The sequence below is a fragment of the Corapipo altera genome, unplaced genomic scaffold (assembly GCF_003945725.1).
Source record: "Corapipo altera isolate COAL_440 unplaced genomic scaffold, ASM394572v1 45, whole genome shotgun sequence".
NCBI lineage: Eukaryota > Metazoa > Chordata > Aves > Passeriformes > Pipridae > Corapipo > Corapipo altera.
In genome coordinates, this window is record NW_020884877.1 from 16,115,189 (window position 1) to 16,134,806 (window position 19,618).

The 19,618-nt window shown below is 38.2% G+C and overlaps 1 protein-coding gene across 7 annotated transcripts in view; it reads right to left on the reverse strand.

Annotated features, from left to right (window-relative positions):
* Window positions 1-19,618, reverse strand: part of LOC113943978 (sodium channel protein type 2 subunit alpha) — a 76,726-nt gene that overhangs the window by 49,393 nt on the left and 7,715 nt on the right. For 4 of the 7 annotated variants that reach the window (XM_027636458.1, XM_027636464.1, XM_027636461.1 and 1 more), the window contains exons 2-4: window positions 6,068-6,387; window positions 3,112-3,230; window positions 539-628 (exon numbers count right to left, since the gene is read on the reverse strand). In XM_027636458.1, coding sequence (XP_027492259.1) covers window positions 539-628; window positions 3,112-3,230; window positions 6,068-6,334 — 476 coding nt within the window. In that variant the 5' untranslated portion in view covers window positions 6,335-6,387. Of the gene's footprint in view, window positions 1-538; window positions 629-3,111; window positions 3,231-6,067; window positions 6,388-6,851; window positions 7,782-7,894; window positions 10,016-19,618 lie in introns of those variants that run through there. The other 3 variants (XM_027636459.1, XM_027636460.1, XM_027636465.1) reach the window with 3 other exon arrangements.

The following is a 19,618-nucleotide window of genomic DNA, read 5'->3' on the forward strand; positions in this document are numbered from 1 at the left end:
ATGTAGCTGACACCAAACCAGACCACTTAGCCAACAAACTGACATCATGCTTTGCCAATGATTAGCTAACCATCTCAATACTTTCATTAATAGTTTATTCTGCATACATGCTTTCCATTGTTAGATTGGCTTTGGTAAAAGAAAGCTGCAGTATAGTGAATACAGCCATCCATAAGATGATCCCTTTATCTGTTAATGGTTATTGCAATTGAGATGAAAGAGTGCCTTTTTTGCATTCTTCCACAGATGCAACATAGAATGCAGTAAAAAACATTTATAATTCACTTCTTCTGTATAAGACTAGTTTTTCTTCTTACATCCCCTATCTAATACTGTAAACAGAAGATGGACATTAAACAACTTGTCATGAGACAATTACATGTATTTAACCCCACAGTGAAGAAATCAGCATCAGAATAGCTGTTGAAAGGATATGCCAACAAGGTACCTGCTGCCAGGGGATGCCATCCTAATATAAAATAATTTACAGCAGTTTATTTCTGATTACTATTATTCAGAGAAAATCCATTTAACTTACTCTACATTCTTTGTCCAGTCTGGAGGGTTACTCATGGTCATAAATACGCAGTTGGTCAAAATAGTGCACATGATAAGCATGCTGAATAATGTAGGTTAAGAGTTAAGGAATATAAACCAGAAAAAAATCTTATAAAAAGAATACCAAATAACACACTGCTTTGGTAGATTTAACCCTACCCAGCCCTTTTAACAGCCAGGGAAAGGCCTTGAATATGTTAAATCTTTCACAGTCACCACTTTATAGCTAAAAGAGAACAATCATCTACGAAAAATCTGAAAATCTGAAAAATACTAAAAGGAAAGACCCATCTCTTAATTTTAGGAGATCTTGTTTTTTCTTTTTGAATAAAAACGTGAAAATTTGAAGTAGTAGCTTCTAATTTCTTGGAGTAATATAAAAATCATTACTTTTAGATGATCTAGACAAAACTGATGTGCTTCATGCATACAAAAGAATGAAAAATACATTTTTTTCATTGTTTCACCATAAAATTTGGCACATATCAAAATTTTTGCTTATCGTTATGATACATATATTAAAGCTAGCTGCAACATAATAGGAGACAACATAGAGAAATCTTAGGGAGAAAAGTATTTTATTTATTATTTATTTATTTATTATTATTTATTGTTGTTTGAGTTCTATACGACTTTTGTAATATAAATGCAGTTGGAAGGGAAGGCACATGATATTCCCCCCCCTCGGAAAAAAAAGAAATCTAAAAAGAATTCCTGAATAGGTCCAAGTCATAAATAATTTATTTTAAGAGAACTGCTCTAGATCTACAACCTGTCACTCTCAGAATTGCTGACATTCTTCTAAGATATGAAAACACAACCATCAAAATGAAAACCACATAGGTGAATCACAAAATGTCCACATGATGGCACCATCACCTGAAACTAGAGAGAGGACAAAGTTCGATTTTGAGAAGAGCTTTAGCTGGAGGTTCATGTAGTGCTCCTAAACAGAAATCCCAATATAATGGGGTGAGAAGTACAGTGAGGTTCCCCTCATGAAGTTTTCTTTGCATGTCTACATTAATTAAAAAGACCTTCAAACGACAATAAATACCTCTGCCTTCTGAACTGTGGCAGAGTTGGGTTTCTGCTCAGTAAATATATTTTAAATCCCTTAGTCAGAAACTACCTTTTTGTTCTGTAACTCATATATGAACACAAGAGAAAGGAATATTTAAAACATAATAAACCCATGTTATGAGTTTTCCCAGCCTGTATTTTACACAGGCTTTCAAAATCCTTTTTGATGAAATGTCCTCTCAGAGTTGCGAGTCCTCACTATTCTTTCATCAGTGGAGAAATAACTATACCTTCCCACAAGTTTGAACAACGTTTTCTAACATTTGGACTTCAGTGACTAACTCTTCACCATCATCTCAACCCCACAGTTTTCTATTATTCCACATAACTGAATAATGCTCTAGAATATGGTAAGGAGTGCTATATAACTGAAAAATAATTAGTTGTAGTGGCACCTGTAGCAAGAAAATTCAAAACAGGCTATGTAGTACTATGATTGTTTCTGGAGCCATTTGTAGGCTAGCCATTGATAACAACATCTAACACAAAACAACTGTTGTAATTATCAGACTTCCATTATAACAAGACTGGAAGAAATCCTTTCAAGATTTATTCTACATGATCTTAGGATCCCTATATGCAGTGCTACACACAGAACTACTTTCAGTGTGCTTACGTTAGGTATTTGTAAAAATAAGCGTGCAAACATTTGTATTTGCTCCTTAAGTAAGCAGACTTGCTGAAGTCAATGCCTTCATTTCTCTTATGAGCATTTGGGATCAGACCAGTGGGATGCCTACTATAGGTAGCTATCATAACATTGAAAAATACAAAATAATATGTAAGTAATTATAATAATTTAGCTTTTCAAATCTCTACCTGGAATGTGGAAATCTCATGACCTACTTGAAGACTGAAATTAAAACATCAACAGGACTATGTGTATAATGCAGTAATGATCAAGAAATAAAATAGACAGGTGAGATACATATAGGACTGAGAATGTATAATAAAACAAGAAACCTAAGCTGGTTTATGAATCTACCTTTCTGCAATTGTTATCAGAATAAGAAAATGAAAAGGAATAATGAAACCATATTTTCACTAAATATTCATGCAAGCACAGACCTGGGATCAAAGATATGATTTTAACACATGGTATCAGTGAAGTATATATCTGCAGTTTATGAAAAATGTGGAGGAGGGGAAAAGATGAAAAAAAGATATGGTGATTACAGAAAAAATAAGAGGGAAGGAAAAAAATATGTGGGGGAAGAAAGAGGACAGAGAAAGAAATTGTAAAGGACAATGACTGGTTGTCTGGCTTCTGGTATTACTATATTAGGATCCAGCAATGAACACAAATGTAAAAAGAGAATAAGAAAAAGAACAGAAGACAGAAATAGTAGATAGAAGAGGGACAAAGTACTACAGATCATATTGATCCTGGGACATGTGCCAGAGAATGATTTAAATACTAAGTAACATCTCATTCAGTACAGTTTTAGACTAACCACTTGAAAAGGATATGAATGTACCAAAATCTTAATAGCTATTTTTCTAAGAGGATTGAAAGGAGTTAACATGTACAGGGCAGAGGTGGCACTGAATCGGAATATTGCCTTCCCTTTATTCAATACTATAAAGGTCTGGAAAAAGAAAAACAGAATGAAAAACAGCATTTACAAGATAACAAGTTACAAACCCAGAATAATTTTTATTTCATCATTAATTGTATTTGGCCAATATGTTCTTCTTTCATTTACACAATTCCTTGTCCAGTTCAAACATCATCGAGTCCAGCCAAATTACGATGAATATAATTGAATGAAAACATTTTAATAAGTTTATTTAGAAATCAACGACAATAGTACCTCAAAGTGTCTAAATTCCAAGAGTGATCATGAAAATATGGAAGAGTGTTCAACAAGTTTTTCAATGTAACACTAATGTACTCAGTAGTTTTTGCTGTACTCTGAGAATAATGTATTCCCTTTCCAACTATTGCTTTATACTTGCAATTTTGTCTATTTTTCTTGAGTCATGCTTTATTTTTACCTAATACAGAATTCACTAATCCATGTATTGTCACTGCCTCTCCACAGTTTCAGCAGTAACTTGTGCATTACTAACATTTAAAAAAGCATTTCTGAATGTAATAATTTCTTAAAAAATGGAAAACAAAGAAGAATAAAGTCTTTAAGTTTTTTTAAATTTCTTTTGATTCCCACACATCTGGGGAAATTCTTATCCATTCCTATAATTTCTTCTTTCTACACATGGGTCAAAGTTCATGCTTGTCGAAAGCAAGTGGATCTAGCCAGCATTGTGGCAGTCCTAGAAAGCCCAAAGGGCATATCAGCCATGCAGACCTGGAACACTGCCAGTAGCCATGATCTGCCTCAACTGGAATCAGAGGGCAGCATTTGTAAAGATTATGCTCTACTTTTCTGAGCAGGTGTGGCAAACAGAGCAGCTGAAATCCTGAAAACACAATGCCTCTCCCTGCCTGAAATAATAAATTTCAGACTTTCAAACTGAGCATGTTTGCATTCCCACATAACTATTGATTCTCAATCCACACTTTGGTCCTTTATTGTAGGGGAGAAAGGTTTGGTCTGTAATGTGCCATTGACTATCACCATTTTTCAACTCTCTTTCTATTATTCCTGGAGTCCATTAAAATAGAGCCTCTAATAATCAGACTTCTTATGATTTCTGTTCCCTTTACTCTGACAAAATGTCTGATGAAGTATCATTTGTGTGCTGCTGACTCATCAAGACATATTAAAAAGAAAAAATGGAGCCTGACATAAACAAGGATGTTCAAAGGTATTCAAAGAACACCAAGAAAAATAATAGGAGGAATTATGATTGCAACATATAGCTTGAAGTCTTGCATCTCCTACTAGAAACCACCATGCTTTTGGAAAAGATCAAGACAACTGCTGTGCATTTCTCAATCAGAAACAAGCATTCCTCAGGATTTTACCCCACATCCACATTTAACTGCAGAATTACTTTTCCTGTTTCCCAAGTATGATAATAGATGCTCTAACTTTAGGATTTCTAGCATTGAATTTAGATTTTTACTACTACAGAACAGGGAAAGAAGGAAAGAATCAGTACTTTGACCCAAATAATATTTGCCTTCCAGACTTCAACAGGCTAAATCACTTGAGTAAAGGGAGCAGAACATGATATTTATTTGCAAACCTTATTTTCAAATTTAACTCATGATTCTCCATACATGAACTGAGTTTTAGAAATTCTGCAATGAACATTTCAGGCACAGATGATTTTTTATGAGCTGTTCTGTTTAGTTCCTCATGGTATGCCTATATCACTATTGCTTCAACATATACTGATGAGGCATACCCCTAATTCCTGCAGGAAATATCTTCATTTGTATTTTTTCACTTAGTTCAAGTCTGACTCATGACAATTCTTGGGGGTTTTCTTCATTTTTCTTTAAAGTAGCTTCTTCACTTTCATGTTTTTTGTTTGTTTGTTTTTAAATTCACCTGGTTTTATTCGCTAGCTAGTTTCCACAGAAAAAGAAAAGAAAGCACAAAAAAAATTTATGAAAACAGGAAAGAGAATCATTAATTTCTTCTTTACTGGTATAATAATGATGGTGCAATACATATGATGCCAAAATCTAAGGGACTGAAATTCTGGAGGAAAACCAAGGCCATCTGGACACAGTTCTGAAGTTCAGCACTTTTGTTCTGGCCACAACGGTTGTTGTTACTTTAAACAAAAAGAAAACATGGGTGCTTTTTTTTTAAAGTAACATCTCCAGAGAAATATTTTTAAAATTATGTAACATTGTGTCAACCCTCCAAGAGCAATTCCTACCTCCTCTTTATTTATGTCCCTCTTTTAAACACCCCTTCTTTGAAAACAATCATAAAAAAATATAGAGCTGGATGTCAAAACTTTTTCAACCAGACTAAGCTGGATATATGATGCCTCTATAGAGTACAATATGGAAGAGGATGATCTTCATCATATCCTGAGAAATTACCTTTACATACTCCCCTATCCTTCCCAGCACCAAGAGAATGCAACCCAGACTTTCCACATGACAATGAACAAATCTAGTAACAAAGTGCCTGGCTACCTTTGAGATGGGTTTCATATTGAAGATCTGCTCCTTTCACATCTGTAATACAGTAATTCGTAATAATTCTAAAGATAACTTCTGTGCTACTTCTTCAATTTGCCTATGTGTAAACCCCTGAAAGTTACAGTTTTTGTAAAATAAATCTAAATGTACCTCTACTGACAGACCAGGTCCCGCAAACTTGCGTTACTAATTTCTGTTCTTACAATGGAGATTTCTGCCAATCAGATCAGCTGTTGGGGGAATGTATTAGACGGAAGGACTGAAGGACTGGATCAAAAAAACTAGAAATACTGTGCAAAGGGTTTTTGGTACTTAATCTTCTAACAGTCTGATAGAAATATACAACACACTCACTTTTTTATTGATATAATACGGGTCCAGGTCTTCCAAGGGCTCGGACACCATTCCTGGAGGTATGTCACCGTAAATAAATGGCAGTGTCTTTCCTGCCTCCAAGTCACTATTTGGCTTTGGGCCATCTTCATCATCCTCATCTTTGCGTTCCTGTTTGGATTTTTGAGCTTTTTCTTCATTGATACGCTGCTCAATAGCTGCAAGTGATTCTCTTGTGAAATAGCGGAAGCTGTCGGGTCCTGGTGGTACCAGCACTGATTGTGCCATCTTTTCATCCTGCACCTCTTAGTTACTGTTTAGCCTCTCTCATAAAAAAAGTGCTAAAAATATAAAAAATACAGAAAAAATTTAGAGTAACAGACAGTTACAAACAATGTAAAGGAATATACTTTCACAGAATTTTCTGTGGAACGTCTTGTTAAATTCAATAGTCATCATCCAAGAGGAGGCTGCCGTGAAATGAATTTTTAAATTTGTTTTTATTTCAAGACAAACCATTTTCTTTTGCAGCTTGCCTCTTAGAGTTGTCTTGAAGGTATCAATTCTTAAAACATTTAGTTTAAAATTCACTTGAATTAACTTAGTGCTTGCAATGATAGTCAGTTCTATAGACTGATAAAAAAGTCACATACAATACAATAACATATTTTTGCCTTTATTAAGGGTAATGTTATCCATTCCAGTGATTAAAGTAGAAGATATTTTCCACTACATTCAGTGTGAGGAATCAACAGTTCTGAAGTGTTTGATTCGGTGTTGAGGAGCAAGACTCCAGACAACTCACCTCCTTATTATCCTGGAAGCTGCGTCTTGGACCAATCCTCCCTCTAGCTATATGGACCAGAAATGACTCCTAGAATTCACTATTGCCATGTATAGCCAGAGGGATCAGCTGAAAGCAATACGAGATTCTCCTTCTCTTTGGATACAAATATGCTGCCTTTGCAGAGCTGCCAGCTCAGGAAACAAGATTCAGGCATAAGCACCTGTATACAGATCCCCTGCCTGGCAACACACTGTGCACTGGAAGAATTGCTGAATGGAATAAAAATGCTCTTTAATCATTACATACTACTCTTAGATCTTTTATGTCTGATATATAATATCAATTGTATATATTTTTCATAAATTTCACTAGGAAGAGCAGGACGATCTCTCCTTAATGTCTCCAGACAGTTCAGTTAAAAAGAACAAGTGGAAAATATTCCCAATGCAAATACTTTGATCTGAAATCACAAACAGGATCTCTGTTGTAGTCTACAAGGATTTTTCTCAAGAGTCCTTCTGAGTAAGCACACTAAAAATATGGCAAATGCAATAAAGCAACAAATTTTGAGTAAGACAATATACCCAGAAAGAGTTATCAAATTAAAATGATACAACAGTTTGAATGCAATCAGCAGGATCCTATTTTACTGCCTCACTTAACACATAGACTCCAGCACAGCCGCAACAAACTCATATTTTTGAAGGCTGCTAAATAAGCTGCAACATGATGCTTTCTCCTCCTTTCCAACCATATGCACACAGCCATTTACACCTACACAAACATCCACACACATCCCAACTCCTGCAGGTCTCCCTTGAGCATGCTCTCCCACTGCAGGAAAATGCACCTGGTGCATTCTGTCACAGAGGGTCTGTAGCAAACTGCTGCTGGAAGATGCACTGACTAGTAGCAGCAGAAAGGTTAATTAGGAAAATGAAAGTGGTCCTGCAGCAGAATCCTGTTAGATTATATTTTTAATTACAGAAGGAAAAAGAAAAAAAAACCGAAAAAGCATAATTCTGTTTTAATACTGCAGGAAACAATTAAAAATTCATTACCAGTGAAGAATCTTGCACTTATGTGGGTTTGGAATGGCACCAAGGAAGACTGCAGCTAAAATTCCATCATGTCTTTTCCTTTTTCTTTTTTTTTCCCCTCTCTTTTTTTTTTTATTTTTTTTTTAATTCTCCTTGTGCAGACCACACCTAACTTCCTGCTGAAGGATCCTGGTTATTGAAGTCAAATCTGGCATTTCCTGTGTGAGCCTACTAAGCGCTGTAACTCTTATTGCCAGTAGATGGTACTGATATACACCCATAAATTCTTGTCAGAAATGGTAAAGAATTTTTGCATGCTCAAACATTTGCTTAAACTGAGATTCTGGGACTAAAATACACAAATTTATATAACCAGCCAAGTCTCGGGATTCTCAAAAATTCTTCTGAATGCATAGCAGCTACTGCTGAGGAGACCACAGCTAAAACTGTGAAGGTGAAAGAGAAAGAAAGTAGGAGAGATAGCAAAGTAAGAGAAATTAAAAAATGGAGGTTACAATGGCAGTGTACAACCAAAGCAGTTGCTGAAACAGTATTATTCTCAGTCTAGATTATTTTAAACTATAGCTTGTGTAAATTTTCTAAAATAAATGCATACAATATATTCAATGTCTGTTCTTTCCAAAACTGGAAAGCCAGCAATGAGAGAGAAGGAGGGCAGTTTTGAGTGTTCACAGCAGTGGTAAGTTCCTGTACAGAAATCATCTCTTCTTGTTCCCTGCTACAGCACTGTAAGCCCTTCTCATGTGGCAAATCAGTAAGACACCGCTTCTGGGCACCACTCCACCGAAATGCCATCCTGCCTCTTTCCACTCTTCTGCCTTCTCTCTGTTTTCTTTGCTTACTGATTTTTGTCCTTTTTCTCCCATTGCACTAATAAAACTTTTTGCCTCTCTCCTACCTCACCATCGACCTTCTGCCCTTCCCTCCTTCTCTCCCACGTACACAAATCTCTTCCAAACTTTTCAAGCACACAGGTCTTGCTGTATCTGTACATTCAGATGTTCTGGCAGTCATTTACTCCCTACAATCACCCTTCCTTCTGCTGTGAAGAGGACAAGAAAAAGCTGTGGAAAGTAATAAAAAGCAAAAGGTCATTCTAAAGTGAGAGAGGTTGGAGAATGAAAGAATATAGTAGCCAAAGAAATGCCACTGTGGCTATGAAAAAGAAACAATGAACAGAAGAAAAATATTGATATTTTGTTTCTTTGGTAATCATGGTGATAGAATGATCAGTTTGACTTAATCAAAATAAGGTTTTTGAAATTTTCAGCAATTAAGAAAATATATGCTGAATGAGCAATGTAATTCAAACACATCAAAAGTATTGATTTAGTTTTGACTTATGTAAGTATTACACAACATTTTAAAATAATGTTTAAAGCCTTTCTAGAAAAGTGTTTTATTTGAGAGGATTTTCTAATTTCACAGATGATTCAATGAAATCAACAAAAAGTTTACAAACAATTCCACTTAACCAATGTTTTTGTTAAAAAGAAGTTTGGATGAAAACTTCTGGCTGGATCTAATTAGAACTACGGTTTACTTGGAGCTACTCTGAAGTCTCAGAATAAGAGGATTGTGAGACAGCACAGATTCACAGGAGAAGTAAAGGAGCTTCTAACTACAAAAGCATTTTGATTATTTATTCATGTGGATATGCACGTATGTGTTTATGCAGCTGCTTATATATGAAAGTTACGGTGAATCAAATACCTGAAAAGCTGGGCTCATTCACACAATATGGAAAAGGAGCTTCATTCTTCCATTAGTGGCATATTAAGTTACAGCATCTGATTATTTGTTTCGTATCGTATGGGACTGAAATTACCCAAGATCTCAATTTGATTTCCACCAGTGCTATACAATCTACATGCACAGCATTAGGCAGGGAAAAGTGAAGACAAAAAGGAAATAACCAGTGACACATTGTATCCCATTGCCTTAGATGCTCGGGTCTACTCTTACTAGGCTGTAAAAAGAAGTGAACAAATATTTTAAAGAGACAGACTAGACAGGAAATGCAATATGATCTTTGCAGTCTAGAAGAGAAATATATCTACTTCTACAGATGAGACCACAGTAATACATCTAAAGAAGCTAGTAAGAATCCTAAAAATATATTAAAATAATTAGTTACTACATAGTTATAATAAATGTAACAGATAAAATTAATAGAAATAGAAAGGGAAAATTATTAAACTGAATAGCAAATATCAATCAAAACCCAATCCAACATAGCCTATATTTAAAAACTATTGTTCAAACATTGTCAAAATTTACCTAAAAAATAAATATGAAATAAGTATAACAATTCCGGTAATAGGTAACTTCTGGCTACTGTCTAGCTTCCCATCTACAGCTATGGGTACATTTTATGAACAATTGTACCACTACTGGTATCCATCCTCCCTCTACTATAGCACATCTGAAAGCTTGAAGTGGACTTTATCCTTTAATGACTTGGTGAAACACATGGCCCATACAAAGGGTAGAGATGAAGAAGTGTTCAGTGTCACATGTAAAGAAACTACATGAGGGTGAAGGATTTTTGATGGGACAGAGCAAAGAGAAACTTGTGAGTCTTTTCCTGGTTGCCAAGTAGCTCTTCATCTACAATCCTTAGTAATAAAATCAGAAGAAAAACACATTGACAGTTTCTCCTCAGAAATCTGCAAAAATTAATTGTCTTTGTTCAATGGTAAAGCATAGCATTAAAATGCACAAGTGGCAATTTGCCATCATTCTGTGGTTCTGTGATCCCTTTACTCTCCAGCTGTGTGTTCCTGTACTATATGAGATTGCCCCAAAGTGCATGACTTTTCATTTATAGTTCTGAATTTCATCTTGTTCCAGTAACACCAGTCATCATCAAGCTCATCTAGTCCTTTCTGTATAATAGCTTGCTAAGTCTTTGACAATGCCTTCCAACTTTGTGATAGGAGCAAAATACATTGGCGTTTGTCCATTTTCTTTGCTGAAATAATAAATTAAACTTTAAATAAAATCTGTCCCAAAACTGTAACAATGACAAGGAACTTCAGCCAAAGTGTAGGTTACTGTGATACTTGTGGTAGTTTGCAAGATATGTTAGTACTACCCTAAAAACTTTAATCTTAAAAATAGTCTGAAATTTATGCTCTAAAATGAAATTGTATTTTTTTAATTGAAAAGCAAAAGGGGTAGAAAAGCAGAGCTTTTTCTTCTTGTAAATAATATCCATTTAATCAAATACAATGAATTCCTGTCACCTCTTCCTCCCATGCTACTTAAAACACTATACTACTAAATTATTCATGGTGATCTAGATGACTGAAAAACATGTTTGTTAGCTTTGAGATTACATGAAACTGGGAGGGCTACAGGTAAACAGGAGGATAGTATTAGAATAAAAGTGTACTGGCAAATAACACAGTGGGCTCGAAAAGTGATTCAATTCACTTGAGAGATAAAAGCTCCACCTTTTTTATTTAGGCAAGAATAAGTAACAGAAAAATTATAGGATGAGGAAAGAATCCAACGATAGCTCTGCAGGAAACGATCTAGAGTACTTATGACATCACAGACCAAGCATGAGTGAAAATTGTCAGTCTTGCAAGAAAAAAAAAAGCAAGTATTTGGATTTATAAACTTTTGAACTGATCTTGTATTCTTCTACTTGGAGCAGTATGTCCAACTTCGTATTACATTTCAAAAAGTATGGAAAGAATTCAGACCACAGCAATAAAACATAAGTTATGAGAAAAAATCCAAGGAAATGTAGGATTTGAGCTCTTTCTGCATTAATTTTACGTTGGAAAGATTGACTGAAGACACAGTGACAGTCTTTATATGGCCAGAAAGCTCCTCTGAGGAAAAGGAGGAATTAGTTTTCTTTTTATCTAGCATATATACAAACTGGTTGTGGGGTTAAACGGCAGCAAGAGAGGTTTGTTAGGAAAACCTTTTACCACTGAAAACCAGAATGAACAGAGTAGACAGAAAACAATCATTTAAGTGCTTTAAGAAAGGTTAGACCTTGAAAAAAACAAGATCAGTGTGAGTTTTATAGCAAAACTGATCAGGATGAGAATCAAGAAACTTTTAACAGGCCGTGACTGTGTTAGGGTTTTAATAAGCATAGGTTTCTCATTGTTTTGTGCTGCTTCATCTATTATTTTTCTCCCAAGGCCTCAAGGGAGCAAGAGTTTATTGTTTATATACCAGAGAAGCAGAAAAGAAAGGGGGTTTGATTTCAGTCACTTTGCAATGAGAAAGTACTTGAAAACTCAGTGGGGGTGCAGTGTAGAAAAAAATGACATCACATGCAAGAAATTCTAAACACTTCTTTAGAGAGAAAGGGACAAGAGTATCTAAGGAAGCACTAGTGTGGAATAGGAGAGATCTGCCCCCAGTTTTTCTTTACCCTCTCCTTCCAGTACTTTCCTTTTTACCTAGCCTGACAAAAAGAAATTAAAACAATTGAGTTTTGAAAAGCTATATTAGTCCATTCTCTTACTTGCAGCTCACATTACTGTTATTCTTATACATGGGTAAAATAAATCCTGGAAATACCCTGTTCTGTCTCACAGAGTGTTATCTCTGTAACCCTTCTGGATCTGTCAGCACTCCATGGCACAGCATGAAAGATTGTATAACATGTGATGGCCCTGTCTGAAGGTAGAAGGTTTACAGCTGGTGTGGTATCTCTGCTAAGATTTATGGGCTCACTACTCCATGGCTGAAATTAGACAGCAAATAAACATCAGTTTTCCTGTGCTTGAGGTTTGTGTGTTTCATACAACGCTGCACTGTCTGTTCAGTAGCCAGAGCTGTGACAGAGGTCCCTTCATACGATATTGACGTCCTGAATTGTGCACTTTGAACAGTAGGTGTTCCCGCACAACAAATCTTTCCAAATAGCTCTTAGAAGAGCTATATAAAAATACAGCTTCCTACACATTTTCCAACATTTTAAATGGATGTATAACTAGCAGATCACCTTTGAAAATGCAGTTACTGAAAATCTTAAGCCAATATGAGATAGTACTGTCAGAAAGGACAGATGCATTTTCCACCCACTCTTACCCTGTTCATTTGCCACTATGCTGGTCTGAGCATTTCTGCACCTCTGCATTTTAGCCAGATCAGCTCACTGTAAATAACTGGCCAGATTTCAGACAGATCAAATAACTGATCCAACACACTTCAGAAAAGAAGTTAAGAGGCACTTTTACAGTGCAAAGGACTAGCTGACTACCTTTGGTGTCGTCCAAATTTTAGTGCTTCTCCTACGTGCAAACTCAAGAGGGCTTAAGGTGCCAGAGTACGAATAAGTGGATCTCCAGTTCTTGAATAATGGAGCACAACAGGGCTCTAACAGTTGTAGTCAACAAATACTGGCACAGAGCCTGTACCTGGCGTAGAACCCAGCGTAAGTAGGACAACAAAGCAAAAAGGGTTATTAAAATGCCCAAACACTAGCAAATCTAAAGATCAAAACTGCATTTGCATTCAGTTACAGCAGCCTCAGGACTGATCTTCCAAGACCAGAAGGTGGTCAGGATTACTCTTTACCTTTCAACATGGACGTCAGGACAGCATTTTATGTGAAATGTGCAGCAAGGATCTTCTAATGTGAAAACAGGTATACAAAGATCCCTATTGGGAAAGTTTGGGGGTCCTTCAAATCAATTTTCTTACTCTCTTTAAAACTTATTTCAGAAAACTACCCACAGGGCTATATCAAGATGTACTCCAAAGAAATATGAAAAACACATTGGTAAAAATCAGTAGATTGTTATCTTTACTTACTGTTAACCAATAACGGGCAATGACTTGCTTTTGTTAAAGTTACTCCATTTTACTCTTTTATCAGAAATGGCCTTTGAACAATTGCTGATTTTCAACCAAATGTCAGCGTCTGAACAAAAAAGCTACTTGTCTTTCCAGATAAGAGGCCCTTAAATCTCTCCTTCTAGCATTAGAAAATTTGATTTTTTCACTTGATGAAAATACCATTCTTAACCTTTTTTTTTACTACAGTGGAATAAACTTTCTGCCAGACTCCAATGAGGTCCTCCAGTTCTCTTCAACCAGAGGAAAAAACAAAGGCCAATTCCCACTCAAGAAAGATTCAAAACAATAGTTCAAGTTTCCCTTGACAAAAAGAGAAATACTGTCTCCAAAGCAAACAGCAAATGTGGGAAAACAATGCAAGACTATTCACCAAATCCCTAATGAAGCTGGCTAAGTGATTAAGGCCTTTCAGCTATCTAGTTGCTGTGGGCTTTTCTTAAATCAATCTTTGCCCTGATATCCATTGTGAAAAACATATCCCCACAAGTACAGTCTTGTGTGTCAGGCTAGAGATATATCCATTTTTAGTGTGTTTGTGTGGGGAGAGTGAATATACAATTCAAAGATGTAATGATAACACAAATGCCATATGTATGGGATGAGCTAGATATTTCCAGATGCCTGAACAGGAGAATGTGCTGACTACTTATGCTGTTAATAAAACATGCTGTGATTTCTTTCCTGACAAACCAGAACTCAGAGTTTAACATTCCCAGTACGGGCATTATGTAAAGATGTTTAGAATGAAATCTCCATTAATCTTAACTATAGCATGGCTACAGAAAATTCGTAAGTAATTTATATCCTTTTGAATACAAGACACCAGATAGACAGAAGATTCTAATATCCCCCTAACATCTGCCTAGCGGTTTTGGATGAACAATCGTAAATCATGATTCTGAACCTACTGACAAGTGATTGTGGGAAATACAGTGTGATTCCATTTTTAAAGCCTCTGTCTTCTGTTGCAAACACAACTTACGAACAAGACTGTCCCTTTTCACTTATAGCTTACGTAAGTAAGCCCACGTCAGGTCCCGGTAGCGAAGCCGGGCCAAGCTCCTCTCAAGCCAGGGACAAAGGGCCAAGGACCGAGCCCTCCGCCTCAGTGAACTGCTGCCACCAGCTTCCACTGCCACCCAAAACACTTCCACACGCTCCCTGGAACGTGGCAGCGCCAACATGCCCATACCGCGGGCGCTGCGGAGAGCGATGCGGAAAGCAGCGGGGAAGGCGAAGGCGGTGGGTGAAAGGCAGGAGGGGGAAGCCAGGGCGGAGCCCGCCGGGCGCCACCGCCCAGCCCGCCCCGCCGGCGGGCGCCGCAGGTGCGGCACCGAACCACCGCCCCGTGTCTCGGCACTACCAGCTGCCAAAAGCAGGGAAAGTGGGCAGCCCGATGTCGCTGGAAGCGACAATCCCGAGTGAAAAGCGGGCTGGGGAGGCGGACGGGGAGCTGCCGGGCTCCGCAATGGCGCGGCGCCGAGGGGACGTTGCCAGGCAACCGGTCCGGCGGCTGCGGCACCGCGCGGCGCGGGGGGAGCGCCGCCACCGCCCGCGGGCTGCGGAGACTCCCCGAGAAACCCCCTGGGCATGGGGCCTTTCCAGGAGGAAAGCTAGCCCCGCTTGCTTCAGCCGGACCTGATCACACGGGAGAAGCAGGAGGGGAGGGAAGGAGCAGCCGTTTAGTGAAGGGCAGATAGCGGCAGGTCGCGGAGAGGCGGACGTGGAGGGGGTTGCTGTGGAAAAGCGGGGGTTCGTCCGCATTGCGCGGGGATGGGGAGAACCCGCCCTTCAGGAGTCGCCCGCGAGGAACAGTCGAGGCTCTGGACCAGTCCGGGGTTGGAGCCCTGCCGGGCGAGGTCCTTTCCCACTGTCCCACGAACTGAGCTGAGCAGCGACGGGGCAAAATTCAGGCTTTACCACCAGGGCGGCAAGGAACCGGGGAATCGCCATCCCTCCTCCTGCTAAATGTGTGAGCCGCCTGTATTGGATACAGATAGTCAGCCATGCTGCTCACTGCCTGTAGCCAGCCAATTCCCCTTCTCCAGGCTGAGGGGAGTGTTGCGAGTTTTTTAAAATAGGAAACGATGACTGTAAAACCATAGAAACGGACATGGGGAGTGGGGCGCTGGGACAGTTCTTACATTGTCTCCACTCACTTCAAGCTGTTGGTACATTTTTAAGAAAAAACCTCCACTATGTGCCCTGGGTTTCAGTTTAGTACATGTGAGAAGGCATGAAGAATGTACGTATCAGTTTGTAACTTCACAAAATAAACAAAGAGAATCTGGATCTAAACGGAGCATTCTTAAAATGGGCCTGCAATTGCAAAGACTGCTTAGTAGTAACAACACAACTGCTTCTTGAGAAACTTTCTTCCAAACCCGAAACACAATAGACACGGAAAGCGTGAGGGCCATCCCACATGGGGGAAACAAATATCTCCATGGATAACAGATGAGAATTCCCCCCCCCCCCGGGAACTGTAGTGAAGCTGACAGGCTCCCTGCAGCTGCACTGCACCAGCTGCCAAGGGGATCTTGCAGGGGTTAATGCAGCTTGAAAGAAGCATTAACTCCCTGGATATCTATCAGCCTTCAAGGGCAGGATGCCACAAAATGTTTCCTCATATGCACTACTCATGCCCCTACTATGCAGTTGCACCTGGAAACATAGGAAGGTCTCCAAAGCAGATAGAAACGCACAAAAAAAGCACAACTCCTCTCCACATGCATGGTCTCCACCAGATTCCCTTTGCCACTGCATTGGGAGAACTGGCATTGTTTCATGAAAGTGCCACTTTAAATAAACCAGAAGCAAAGTGGTTTCAGTGATTCTGAAATTCTGAATATTTACTTTAAATATTCTTTTAGTCTTATGATGGTTTATGGGGTAGCATTTGTTACTATATCCTTAGGGACAGAGTGCAGATGGGTCCAAGCCAACTACTAGTTACAGGTTGTCATGTTTCATGATAACTGCAGATGAGGCTGATGGTACTGTTTATTACTGAGATGCTCAACCTGTCCTTTTTTCATTTTTTTTTTGTTCCCCCCTTGCTTGGTTATGCCAAACTGGAAGTACTGGGGCTAAAATTTTCCATTTTTCCCTCAGACTGATTTTTGAAGGGAAGCTTCAAGTCAAATGATGGAATCATTTCCAAGAAAAAGCTACATATATATATTTCTCCTTAAAATTTTATAGCTGCTGATTTGCAAAGCAGGAATATGAACCCCTGCAGAAATTTTTGCAAAACAGGATTCTGAATTTTGGCCTTTTTCTTCTGGAATGGTATCTATAATACTTGCACAGAGTCAAAAAATTTTGAAAAAATAGTTTTCATATATTTGAAAGAACACCCCAGAGGTTTAAAAGCGTGAATTACAGAGATAATGCCTTTTCCTGTTAATATTTCATTGTCCATCTGAGGGGATTTTCCTGCAGCTGAAGTCTGTCTTTGTGGGCTCTGCTGACTCAGGAGTGGGAATGCTTTCATCTTTGTGTTCCAAATCATCCTATATGCTGTTTCTTAAAAAAACCAGACCAAATAAAACAAAAACAAGCAAGAAAAACTCCACCAAAATCTAGAAGGAAATACAAAAGGAAAAGGGGGCATTTAGGAAGAAATATCTGAGATTGAAGACAGACAGCATAAAAAACCTCCAGGGAAATGATACGTGTAAGAACTGTCTGCCTGGATAAAGAGACTGTCTCAAAATTAGCTGCAATAGTCCTGGAGGCTAGCTGGAGAGACATGAAAAGCTCAAAGACTTGTAGATTATTATGATCAAGAAATTCATGTAAGTTGATCAGTTTGACCTCAAAAGAGACCAGGCTGGGAAAAAGTCAAGGAAAAGGGAAGCGGGGGAGCCACTATAATGGGGCAAACTGAGACAGGACAAAGCAAAACAGCTTGGGATGAATGGGCAAGAGAGGGAATAAAAAGCTGAGATAACTGGACTGGAATTAATTGGAAGGCTAGATATGAAGATGAGAAAATGAGTTTATAAAGAACTGAAAAGATGACAAGTTCGGAGCTCTGAAGTGTGTGTGATGTACATTAAATAACTCCTGATCATTCATATGGGTATCAATATGGTCTCCCTAAAATTGTGTACAAACAGTCCAATAAATAACACCTATTACTGCAGGCAGAAGGACTCAAATGACAGCATATACTCAAATTGAGATCTGCTTTACTTTTGATCCATTTGTCAGTAGATACAGTAATGCAATATTCACTGTTTTCTGCAGTATACAATATGAACGAACTCTTACAAGTAGTGAGATTAATTTTGGAGGAGACTTCCTTGATTCATTGGTGGTGCAGAGGGATTGGCAGAACTGACTAGCAGAAAAGAGAAAAAAGGATGATAACTATGTGGGCAAAAAGCACTGTCCTCTGTGCAAGATCTGTACGCTATCTTGGGGAACTGGGTGTCACCTCTGCCTGTGTCATGAAGGAGGATTCCCCTTCTCTGGCATCAGGTGCCTGCATCTTTAGGCATCCACATCTAAGCCAATCTGAACTCCTTTCATATTCACTGAAGAAAAATAGGTCCTTTAAAAGGCAATTCTTCTGACCTATTTCAGATATCTACCTTAAGATGAGGCAAGTTTTGCTCTAGAAGTGCCTGTCTCTCTCAACTCACTAGAAAGGGAGAGAGATGAGATGAATCCTTCTCAGTGCTGCCTGATGGCAGGCAATTCACTCAAACTGCTGCTTTCACAGGTGGCTACAAATCACGTGTGTGATTTCCAGAAGGTAAAGACAGCCTTAATTTAGTGTTCCACAACTGACTGGTTGACTCTGTCACTTACTAAGGTACTTTTAATGTGATTTTTAAAATGTGAAATATTTAGTGGATCCTTTTACTTCCACACTTCTTTATTAAATATCAGCCACTTACTTTGCACCTATTACTATTATTCCTACTTTGCGTTTTGAGAAGAAGAACCGTGTGTGGTTTTGGAACCAGAATGACATATGAAAATATATGTGGTTTGTGGACAGATATCCAATAACAGAGACAGGGTGAGAATTGAATATACCTGTTGTAGTACTTAACAATATAGATTAATTACTGTAATTTTAATAGTTATTATGTATTACAGTTCTGCCAACTGTCCAAAACGTCACACTACAGGCATTTTTACAGCTGAGTAACTACATCTTTTAAATGAAGATGTCACCAGTGTAAGACACACAAGGCTGGATGTATATTCAGAATTTGGCAACTGAAAAGGAAAAATTAGACCAAACAGCATGAAATTAGATCCCATGATGAGTAATATGGTTAGTGACTTGTGCAGAACAGCCAAGCAGTGATATAGCATTTCTCAGATCATCAAACAGGAACCACTGGAAAACTTTAGAGCTGCAGCTTCATCCCTCCCGTGCAAAGAAAGACAGCAAACATCACCGCTGCTCCCTGGTGACCTGACCAGCATGTTTGTTTCTCTGGGTAATGAAAAGCTCAGTCAGACATATAACATTAGAAAGCATTAAACAGGTCTCTATTAAATTTAGAAGATTTTTTTTTAATCTGAAAGGAAACAGAGTAGTTAATTGGCCCACAATTAAATAGAAATGCCATTAAAACCCCCTGAAACAGTTTACCAGGCCCAATTTCTGTTTTCCTTTTACAGTGTCCTGATAACCCAACTGTCGCATCAAGACATAAACTGAGAACTGAACACTCTAAAAACATCTCTAGGAATCAGGCTCTCCTAAGGGACAAAATGCATATGGCAGACACATGCAGTTAAGTAAGAGCAGAAAGGTAGTATCAGTATTCCATCAAGAAACTTGAAAGGCCAGAAGGAGCAACACAAATTCATAAATGTAGGATGAGAGGAGGTGTTTATGAGTGTGTTTATTCTGACATT